Source organism: Pyricularia oryzae, chromosome 1 (genome assembly GCF_000002495.2).
Source record: "Pyricularia oryzae 70-15 chromosome 1, whole genome shotgun sequence".
NCBI lineage: Eukaryota > Fungi > Ascomycota > Sordariomycetes > Magnaporthales > Pyriculariaceae > Pyricularia > Pyricularia oryzae.
Genome location: NC_017844.1, coordinates 3,193,346 through 3,204,419, shown reverse-complemented (window position 1 = coordinate 3,204,419; position 11,074 = coordinate 3,193,346). Strand labels below are relative to the sequence as shown.

The window sequence follows — 11,074 nt, the reverse complement described above, 5'->3', positions numbered from 1 at the left end:
CTTTCACCCATTTCATTTCTTTCCCTTTTTCTTCTTCTTATTGCCTGCACCTCCTTGCGGTACCTTCTCGACCTTGACAGCCCCGGCGCCACCCACTAGCTCGAGCATCTCGCCTTCCTCCTTAACCATACCGCCCTGCGTAGAGTCGGCGACACGCTTCTTGCCCTTCTTACCCTTGGGTCGGTAAGTGCTCCTGTCACGCAGCGGCAGCCATCGCTCTGGGTCTGGTTGCTTGTCTGGGTCGTAGTCCTTGGGTAGCTTCGCACGGCTGCGGCGTTGCTTCTTGGCCGGTTCTTGTGTTGCTGCCAACCCATCCGCCGAGCGCTTCTTGCCGGCTACGGGCGTTGGCGTAAGGACAGCAACGCCAGCGTCGATAAGAGCAGAAATATCCACACCCTCGGTAAGCTTATCGACAGGAGTGAGGTTGTCGAGGTAGGGCTGCGTACGTGAGCGATCGCTTGTGGCGAAGCTGGCCACAAGGCCAGCCTCAGCGAGGCGGTCGCGCTGCTGTTTGCAAAGCAGAGCAAATGCATCGCCAGCGGTAGCGAGATCTTCCTCATCTTGTGAGTGCAAGAGCTCCATGCCGGCATGGCGGAGTAACGACGTTGCGCTGCCCGCTTCCCTGGTTGTTTGGTGCTGCCAGTAGGTAGCTGCTCGGGCCAGCTCGGCCCGGATTGCAGCGCGGCGACCTTGTAGGCGATATAGGGCCACAGCGAGAGCGACCAGACCTGGAGCAAACCTCACGTCTGAGTGATCTTGGCTTGTGGCCGATTCGAGACGCCTGAAGAGAGCCTCTAGGAGGGCAAGGCCCGGCTGCGGATTTGCTGTTTGGATGTAAAGCTGGATGATGGTGAGGAGAAGGCCAATGTCGTCGGGCCTTGATTCGAGTAGCGGCAGGATGCTCTTCAAGGCCTCTTTACCAGTCTGCAGGTGAGAGACTGCTGCGGCGTGCAGAACTCCGAGGTTTGTGGCTGCGGGCGAAATGCTAGGTGCGTCAGGCGATTCCCTCTTCAGGGCAAACGCAGTCCTTGAGCGGACACCGCGAAATTTTTGGCATTGTAGCTCAATGACCTGTTTGTTTCGTCTTAATATGGAAGCTTGGCACTCAAAAGGTTTGCTGTTGCCTGTTGGTATTGAAAGGGTTTCTGCTTTGCGAGCCGTCATGTATGGGTTCTCGCCGTGGTTGAGCACAAGTGAGTTGTTCTGTGCCACGAATTTTGCTGACTCGTCCGATATACTGCCAATTTGCCCGCAGTTAGAAGAAGGACCAAAGAGAAAATGAGGGGGAGCCAAGGTAGACAATTGGGCTGTTCGTCTAGGGTGTCACAGAAACTTACTCAGATATGCTTATTGAGCTCTGGCACTCAATCGCTGCATCGTTTTTGCCGAGCCTGGTAAGGACATAACTTGCTTGGACCAGGATGGGGATCAACTCTGCTTGCTTCTCTTCTTCGCTCAGCTCTTCTGACGCCTCGCACAAGGCTCTGGACCTCTTGAGTAGCACTTCGGCCTTGCCGTAGTCGCCCCTTGCCATGCAACCGCACGCAGCGTTGAAGGCAGTCTCGAACGTCTCCATGTCCCTCCTTGACGTTTGCCTCTCCGACTCGGCAACCTGGTGACCATTGCCAGCCCATTCAAGCTGGGCTGCAGCAGCCAGCATGTTGATCCTCAGCTCGCCCTCTTCGCCGGGCTGACCTTCCCTTGCAACGGTTTCTAGCAGTTCTTGGTAGCTCCTGGCGGCCTCGGCAAACTTCTCTGCTCGGTAGGCGACCTGGGCGGCAACGTGCCGCGCGCCACGCATGCTACTGCTGTGGCCGGTGTTGAAGTTTGTGCAAACTTGTGCTGCGGCGTCCAGTTGGCCGGTCTTGTATAGGGAGTAGGCATTCTCGAGGGCACAGTCAGTGGCGAGGCGGTCACCACCGTCGGCTATTGTGCGAAGGGCATCATCGTAGCGGTCCAGCTTGACCAGGGCCACGACCTTGGCCTGTTGTGCAGTGCGGAACTCGGGGCTGCTGGGGGAAGACGAAGACCGAATTGCGGCATTTGCCAACCTCAGAACCTCATCATGGTCGTCGATCTCAGTGCCCCTGAGGAGCGAGTTGAGTGCAGAGACGGCGGGGTCCGCCATGGTTGTCTCACAGCTAAACAACTCTGTTGGGCGGGGCTTTTGTGTTTGTGCTTTTGTGTGTTTAGGCGCAGGCTAGATGAATTGTGCCAGAAGTGAAAGGCTGTAAGGCATTGCCCTTTGGGGATATGGGACGGGAAAAAGAAATCTTAGGTAGTGCTTTTTGGGAGTGGAAAACAGAGCGTTTGTTTGCTTGGAGAAAGAGACCAAGGACAGGCAGACGAGCAATTGCTGTGCGTGACTTGGAAGTGGTCCTGCTTGCCTGCTTTGCTCTGCACTTTGAGAGCGCTACGACTCGATCAACGAGCTGTGAGGGGACCATTTCCCCGCTATTTTTTCGGTGTGGGGCTGAGAATTTTGCAGGGTTTGAGAGGAAAAATTCAACTGGTTGTGTGATTTGCTTGCTGGGTCATGCATGCTGGGTTTAGTGTGTTTGGTTTGGTTTGGTTTGGTTTTTTTTTTTTTTTTTTTCGTCTCCCTCGCCTGGGTCTGCCGTTGCTGCGAGTAACCAGCGCAATTTTTGAGAGACCAAGGATCCAATATCTCAGCTAGATAAATAATTAAAGATGACAAATGTGGAAAAGCAGATCTTTGCAATACGATTTTTATTGGATGCATGTAGTCTCCAGATCAAAGCCAATCTGTTCTCGATGAGGTACCTAACAGAGCGGCTTAAGGTATGCAAGCTTTGTTCCCCAAATTCTCAAGGTCAACTTCACGTCATTCACGACTCTTCAATGCTGGTCTGATCAAAGGGGGTCAAAGGGGGTCTTGACAGGGGAAGTTATCTCAACGACATCGGGAGGCTGGCTGTAGTTCCTGCCAGCTGGAGCTGCTGGCAGGTTTTGCTACAGCTGACAGGCAACCAGCCAGCAGCCAGCGGCCTTGACATTGGATGGAGCCCACAGAAAAGAACCCTCAATACCTCCCCGCCGGGTCATCCCCGCCATGCATAGGCCTCAGCGACCCGGCTATCCATACCTTATCCAACCGACTGCAGTACGGAGTACAGTAGTACACAAGGTGACCCTCTGTACCTTGGGCTTGAACCTGGATAGGCCTCCGTTTTGGATGAAGTCCCTGCCAAGAGTCCATTGTTTTTCTCATTTGCTGCAACAAGGAGCATCCTCCGAGGTGACCTCACCGTCGACCAAAGAGCCTCCAGATCGTTCTGGATCTCGGTTCCGGCGATGGATAAGGCTTCAGTGGGTATGTCGGCCTCACGTGAGCCGGGTAGCACCCAGAGCTGTCCGAGTCATTGGAAATGGTGTTTTGCCTCCTAAGTCGTCGTCTATCAGAAACTTCTCCCAGCTTGGTGCTGTCAGTCGAACTCGACATCATGGATAGCCTATCTGCTCTGCTTGCGACCGAGGCGCCACTGTGGCGTTGATTTGTCGGGCTGCATCTTTCCTTGCTTCGATATCTGGGTCTTGATCTTGACCTCGACCCTGATCGCCTCTGGTCGTTCAACTGCGACCGGACCCCGGTTTTAGGCGACTTCTTCTCGGTGCCATTTAAGAGCACATGGCTGCTCTTGTCCGAGCGGGTTGAATGCCGCTTACGGTCGCCCACAGACGTCGATGACACTAGGGAATTCCGAGAAGTCGCATTTCCTAGCCGTTGTGAAAGCTGGTCAATGGCGCTTACCGCATCGACTCGCGAGGAGTTGGAGAGTCGCTGGAGTGATTCGTAGTCCAGGAACGGTTGTTGGTCCTTGCTGGACTGCATAAGCCCGGAAATGGCTGCTTTCAGCTTCTTTACTGTTTTGCGGATCACTCCTCGCGAGAGACCTAGCAACCAAAGTTAATAAGACAAACCTCGCTCCCATTGATCAGAACCAGTTGGAGTGTTTGGCGTCCTGCAACTTACCGTCACCCTTTTTGAGACGTTTGCCATTTTCGCTTAATCGAGATGAATAAGTTCGACGGATTTGCGAACGATCTGATCTGATGGAGCTCCTCAAAAGGGAGGATGCATCATCCAAGTCGCTGCCGTGCTGCTTCTTGAATATTTTGAGCAGTCTCAGGCAGTTGGTGTAGGTATCAAGAAGCTTGGCGACGCCTTCACCAAAGCCCATGGTAGTCGATCAAGGCGGTTGATGTGTGCTATCTGGTGATAATACAAAGAAGCAAGCAAAACAAGGTAGATAAGGCAAGACAGACAGCCCGGCTACTGCAACTAGCGCTCGGTTGAGACTATTGTAGACTGGATGACCCATTCACCACAATCGCTCGACACCTCGATAACCATCAGTCCCTCTTCCCTCTCCCCTAGCCAGAAAGGGCCCGTCCTACGGCATATTGACCAGACCAATAAGTGGTGCGGGGCAGAGCCGGGCGTCTAGCCGTCCAACCGCAGTTGTCAAACCAGCGCACGGCAGCTGATATGCTGCAACAATCAACCTGGTCACGCCCCATGTGCTGCGTGTCTTGCGGTACCTACCTTAGTTGAGACTAGCAAGACAGACTGGGAACAGTTGAAGTAGCGCGAAGAAACGGCAGACACCAACTTAAATCTTTATCCCGTGCAGGTAGCATTTTGATTACATACCTACCTATTTGAACAAGTCATCGCCAAGCCAACCCTTTTGTGCTTCCACAGTATTACTGTACTGTACTGTGTAGTAGGTTCGGCCCTCTGACATCTAGGTGTACTATCAACTGGCTGCGTCATTTTCCACGCTTACCAGGTAATTGGCCTTATGCGTTCCCTTCCTCTGCAAAGAGTACAATCAACGGATTGAATTTGCTCCTCTCTTTCTCAAGTGCTACACAAGGCGTGCTGCAATATAGTACATACTGTACTTATGTACATGTTCCTTATCTCGATGTGGGCTGAAGGGTCATGTGCTCTCAAAGAAATCAAAGCCATCGTTTCTCTCAGTTGTGCAGACTGAACAGGCCAACTAGAGCGATCGGATCAACACAAACCCACTCATGTTCGTCTGAGAACGGTAGTTATGGCCTAAGCCTGGGCAGCACCCCTGGCCAGGCGGACGTGGGGGTCGCCTAAAAGTACCCGATGGCCCTGTCGCACATTACATAAAAAGAGCCGGTAGCGGGTAGCACCCTGTGAGAAAAAAAGTCTTGCGGGAAAGCCTCATAAACCTCCGCAAGGGGTATAATGGGGTCGAAACTGTGACATGTCCTAACGCGATAGGAAAAAAAAAGCATGACATGGAAGGGCGCATTCCGGCGCCTCTATTGGAAGCTGTTGCCACCTGCGGTTGCCAAGACACGGGAGAGTATCATATGTTTACAAGCAAAAAGGAGTTGACCATGGCGGGATTGGGAAACCTTCCTTTTGTTTTTGCTCCTCAGACCGCCCCGGCAAGTCCGGTAAGCACAGGATCAGCAGGTACCCGCCTATTCGGTGTGCTCTTGTAGCTGTCGTTATCGTGGCCTGTGATGACGCCAACCGGGAGCCTCCCGTAGGTGGCGAGAGGCATAGTACGGTAAGTGAAATAGAGTGAGACAAAATACAGGGAGCAAGAACAAAGCTTACAAAACGGTCTTTTCTTCTGCTTGCTACTTCGTAGACTATCTTACCGGTATGACCCAGTTCTGCTGCCATCAACGCCCCCCCCCCCCCCCCCCCCCCCGGCCCCTTTCGGCTTGATGCAGCGGCCATCAGCCACATCGGTAAATTGTTTTACAGCTGGCGGTAGCGGGTAGGTGGTAATCGTGGGCTGCCGGGCGCCTGTGATTGGGGGACCCGGCCTGACAGAAACAATGCATCAGCAGCTGGGCTCTGATATGGTAACCTCCCCTTCCTTTTCGGATATGAAGCATCATGTTCCGAACGAGGGAATCAACGTTGAGGCTTCCGCCCAGCCTGGCCAAGTGGGAATCAGGATTGCATGCATGCGCTGCGCTGGGTGCGATGCGGGAACGTGACGAAGACCCTACCAAAATCGAACGCGCAGGGAGTTTTTTGGGGATTGAGGTACCTGAGCTGCCTGATGCTGCTAGAGGGGTACTTGTTTGCCTATAAGAGAGCTTATCTCGACCCCCACCACCCAATGTCTGGCCTCGGCTGAGCACATGTGCGAGCGACTTTTCTTCTGGAAGTGGGCTGCGCAGGGTGATCCTTGTCACCGCTTCAGGTACGTGCTCAATGGAATGCACTGTTTCATTGTTTTGTGTATCCTTATAAGTGACATGGTCGCGCGAATTCAGCTACTCTCTACGATCGAGATCAAACGATAGGGCTAACGATGAGAGAGCGAGTGTAATGAAATTAGAACTATAGTAGAACTGCAACTTTAGTAGAAGAGGAAAGAAGAAATCCTTGACAAAAATCCGCTCAAACAGGCCGACAGCGGCTACTACCACCTACGTAGTTCTAGACTGGGCGTCCAAAAACAGTGCTCGGTTAAAAGGCCCACAGTTCATCCCCCACGAATTGAATCTGACCCACTCGCCACGAATGGGCATCATCATCTCCATTTCATCACCGGGGCCTTGTTGTGTATCTACAGTATTCCCACTTTTGCATCGCCTGCAGCGTGCTCAGGCCCAGGTCTTATTTGGTACTTTGACAGTTCTTGGTGCAGCTCACCCATATTTTTTTCCTCGGCCGTTCGGCTGGTCATGATACGCTGGTAAAATCCCGCGCTGTCAAACGAACCGGGCCGATCGTCCTTTTATTCATTCTCGGGGGAAATTGGGAAAATGGAGACGAGCAACAATCTCGAAACTTGACTGGAGCGATGTGACGCCAACAATGGAAAGATAGGCTTTGACGGCAGGATTTTTTATTTGGTAGGGCTGTTTTGCGGTACTTACCTAGTCCGAAGCGGGCAAGCCAGTAAGACGGCAAGCCACCCATCCAGCCAAATGACCACGTCCTCTTCCATTTTTGAGCGCGCCCAGACAAGCCAGTGTTGCAGTGTACTTACTGTTACGTATAGTAGGTACGGTATGGTATAGTATAGTATAGTATAGTATCACATCGCATCGCATCGGCTTTTGATGGGAGGCAGCGGCATTCAGGACAGGGCGGCCTCGACATGACACAGCATGACCTCGATCGAGGTGATTTTTGCAGAAGAAACGTGGCCAACCGGGCGACAAGCGAGAGCTACAAAATATGTAGGCTTGGTAGGTCCCGTCTGCTCGTGAGACAGGAACCTGGACGAACTGGTTGGTGTGGGTGGTGGGCTTGGGCTTGTGTCTGGCTGGGTAGGTGGCCAAGTGGTATCCATCCCATCGCAAGACCCCTGTGGCAGCCCTCCTCCATTTGCCTGCCGCGTGGAGCCCCCAGGTAAGGTACCTCCTAAAGGTCACTTATCCACCGATATGTGTAGGGCACGTCAATTGGTCACTTTCACAGGAACTATGAGGCCATTGATGGCCAGGAGGATGCAATGCAACTCATGCCCTCCCTGCCCTGTCGCTTCTATCAAGGACCCTCCCTCATGTCGCTATTATTCTCTTATCCTTTGCTCATAAGGGTTGCCTATCCTCCTGGCGTATCCTCTCGAAAGGAATGCGCCCAGTTATCACCAACGATCAACCTCAACCATTCAATTTCCACGGGCAAATCTTTGAGTCTACTAGAACAGAAAGACAAAAAAAAAGAGGTCCCCAGGTCGACGCCTGCCTACTAGACAGAAGCTGCGACCAAGCTGGCTGCATGTCTGGTGTCTCACCACCTTCCTGTTCACCGCCAGCCAGCCGCGAAGCAACATTTGTAAAGCCTGCTATCTTTTGAAGATACGCTGAATCAATCAGCCACTGTGCAATCTCGTCATTTCTGCGCCTCTGCCGCGCCAGCATCACGACATACCCTGCAAGCGATATCTTGCTCACTCGGCACTCGAGACAAATTTCTTCTCGGCTCAACTTGGATTATCAACTCACGCCCCACCCATTTTGGGCCAAAGAGCAACAAAGCAGGGTCACCAACCATCTTTTGTGATCGTCGCCTGCCTATTCCCTTCCTTTCCTTCTTCATGCTGCACGTTGCCGCACCGTTGGACACGCATTGCCTTATCAGTTCCGTTGCCTCAGGGTAGCAGGCAGGGTCCTACCTCCTTGCTTCTCTACCTACCTAGCTTGACAACTTAAGTTATCTGATCCTTGTGTCTTACCACGCACGCCCGCTGTTCTTCTACATACCTTTGCCTACCTCCAGGTACGACGAGGACGGACGACGAGCCGGGCTGCTGGCCAAAGGACCTAGACAGAGGCACCTTTCTCAACCGGATTTTTATTTCACTATCGTCGCGGGTTTTATCTGCCACCACTCAACTGCCTGTATTACATCGCCCTAGATTTCTTCCCATGGAACCCCTGCGACCACCCCATGCGCTACACTATTATACGGTGTTCTGATGTGCCTTTCTGATAAAACCAGTCACCTTTTTTGGCTCCTGTTCTTCCTCCCCGCTTGCCCCATCACTCTCTTATCACCTGTCATCTCCGGATGCAAAATAACTAGCCCGCCCGCCCCACCGTTCCGTGGTCCAGACTAAGTTAGTCAAATCCTGGAGTAAACGACCAGGACTTTTCTGACCACATCGCCGGTCCTTCTAAAACAACCCACCGACCCTCCCCAGGCCGTCCCGCTCACAGCCTAGGCAATATAACCGTCACCATGTCGTCAAACTCCTCACCCTCACCACCCGCGCCGTCTCAAAACCCTGTGAATCAGGGAGACAGTAAGTTCCCGCAGGGCTACTGCCGCTATCTCCTCACCGATGAAGGACTCAAGGGGCAGCGGTGCGGATGTGCTCGCTTTGCACACAGAAGCAACATTCCTGGTGCACTATGCATATGCGGCCATCAGTCATGCTTTCATACCAACGAGCCCTACATGCCCGAGTTGGACCACTTGAAGAACGAATTCAGGCTTCTGAAGCTCGAGTTCGAGAAAAGCGGCAAGGAGCAAGCTGCCATGCGGAACAGAGACCGCAATGACTGCATCCCTCGGCTTGGAAATCTAGAGGAACTTGTCGAGAGGAGCATGGGCGAAGTCAGGTCTGAGCTTCTGAATGCCTGGGCCAATATCAGTCAAAGCTGGAACAGCATTCGAGAGCTCGAGAGCAAATTACAACAGCAGAACGATCGTCTTAGCAACCTATTGGCTACGGACCAGAGGCGTACCGGAGATGTCGATGTGCTGAGGGCCGATGTCAAGAGGCTTGAGGACCGCGTGAAGGAACTACATGATGCCGATATTGCTCTAGAGGAAAGGGTTGAAGCGCTTGAGACTGCCGAGGACTTGGAAGAGTCTACAACTCCATCAAGACCACGACGCGCTTCTATAATCGACCTGAATCCACGCCACTCGGCTCCGGACGTCACTGCCTTCAACTCACCTATCAAGAGCACACCGGCTATCAGACCACGTAACCTTATACCACTGGTCCCTGAAGGGGCTACCACATGGACTACGCACATTTCTCTGCTCCCGGACAAGACAACGCCGTTTCCTTTTGAAAAGGACACCAAGGCATACCAACGATGTCTATCGCGAGGCCTGCACCAGACTGTTGTGGTAAATGGGTTTGGTGCCGAAGCTTTCAGCTCGGCCGTGACCACTGCATTTGCCAGTCTTCTCAAAGGTCGCCAGTGGATGCCCCTGGAGGCACAGCTGTGCAACGCCAAGACGCTGCAAGGCCTCCCGATGCTGCGCCAGCTCTCTGATTCGCTGGTGCACGGGAAGTACGATTACCAGTTCCTCCGCAAGTACTGCGGCGTATGCGACCCGAACGGAAGAATCGAGTCGCTTTACATTGCCATGAGATTTGACACCCTATCATGGCATGCGTTGCGCCATGCACCCGTTTACAAGGAGAGGCTTGAGGGTTGCTGGGAGTACGATCACCAACTCGACCACGACAGCGCCCTTTTGGATGACGATGACTTTGGGGAAGACAACAGGCCGTCGGCGGGGGACTTACTACCGCCGACTGTCGCGAGCAGTCTCAAGCGCACTGCGGCGGAGATCTCGAGGTCTAATAGCTTCGGGTCGTCAGCGCCAGCGGCTGGATCTGTTACAATCACATCCGAGGGTGAGGGACAGTCCCGACCCAAATCGCAGCGGGTTGCTCCTAACATGGTTGAGGCCCGAAGACGCGCCGAGAGAGTTTGATACTGGTCTTATTTAGCCTCATCCACACTGGAATCGAGCAGCAATATAGTCACGACAGCAAAAATTCAAACATTACCCATAAACAACACATCATCATCCGCTACGACCAGCCCAACTCTATACCCAGAATACCACGGTCGCCACGGCACAACCCGTATACTCACCTAGATCCGCACGCACTCGATTTCGCCCACCATGGGAAAGATACCTACATCGCAACTTGAGCTATAGAACGTCACCAGGAGATTTATGATTGGAAGGGACGTCGGATATGATAAAACGGCATCTCAGGATTACTTGTTTCACTTTGCGGAGACATCTGGCAACTTTTTGTTTATATAGATACCTTGGATCTTCGGTGATTGTTTTCCCCAAATTAATTCCATTGTATGGTTGGAGGAGGGAAAAGGGATCTTTCATAGATTATGAAGTCATTTGTAGTTGGCTTCACACTTGAGATGTGAAGTAGTAAAGATAGGTTGGTACCTACCTATCTATCAACTCTACTCTCATTCGACTAAACCTTTTTTCACTCTCGCCATTTTTTTCATTAATTTGGGTTGAGTCTTGACACTGAACGATGGTACACAGGGTTGAGATTCCTACCATGTGGTCTTGACGTTGCCAAGGTTTGGTGATAGGATATAATTAGACAAAAGGGTTGATAGTGACGATCGATGCCAATGGAGTCCTCAAATCCTTTGGTAGGTAAGGTACCTAGGTAGGTACCTACGTGTGCTGTATGCAGGTTGTCTTCTATTAGTTTAGTTCTAGTTGATTGGCTGCTTCAATCAATCAAATGTGGGGTGACATATGCCAATTCAGTCGTGTCGTCGCAAAGCTCGTCCC

At 52.5% G+C, this 11,074-nt stretch overlaps 4 protein-coding genes across 4 annotated transcripts; 2 read left to right on the top strand and 2 right to left on the bottom strand.

Moving 5' to 3' along the window:
* Positions 1-12: 12 nt before the first annotated feature.
* On the bottom strand, positions 13-2,128 carry MGG_06904 (uncharacterized protein; the record flags this gene model as incomplete). The annotated part of the gene is made up of 2 exons (XM_003709590.1): positions 13-1,237; positions 1,338-2,128. 2 exons carry the CDS (start codon positions 2,126-2,128, stop codon positions 13-15), a joined length of 2,016 nt encoding a protein of 671 aa, XP_003709638.1.
* Positions 2,129-2,714: 586 nt separating this feature from the next.
* On the bottom strand, positions 2,715-4,273 carry MGG_06903 (uncharacterized protein). Its single transcript, XM_003709589.1, has 2 exons — positions 3,995-4,273; positions 2,715-3,915 (listed from the first exon to the last, which is right to left on the bottom strand). Exons 1-2 carry the CDS (start codon positions 4,200-4,202, stop codon positions 3,266-3,268), a joined length of 858 nt encoding a protein of 285 aa, XP_003709637.1. The 5' UTR covers positions 4,203-4,273; the 3' UTR covers positions 2,715-3,265.
* Positions 4,274-5,856: 1,583 nt separating this feature from the next.
* MGG_11797 (uncharacterized protein) lies at positions 5,857-6,021 on the top strand (the record flags this gene model as incomplete). The annotated part of the gene is made up of 1 exon (XM_003709588.1): positions 5,857-6,021. The coding sequence occupies one exon, from the start codon at positions 5,857-5,859 to the stop codon at positions 6,019-6,021; it is 165 nt and encodes a 54-aa protein (XP_003709636.1).
* A 1,511-nt stretch (positions 6,022-7,532) lies between these two features.
* Positions 7,533-10,904, top strand: MGG_06902 (uncharacterized protein). The gene has a single exon (XM_003709587.1). It carries the CDS (start codon positions 8,726-8,728, stop codon positions 10,223-10,225), a length of 1,500 nt encoding a protein of 499 aa, XP_003709635.1. The 5' UTR covers positions 7,533-8,725; the 3' UTR covers positions 10,226-10,904.
* The last annotated feature ends 170 nt before the right edge of the window (positions 10,905-11,074 follow it).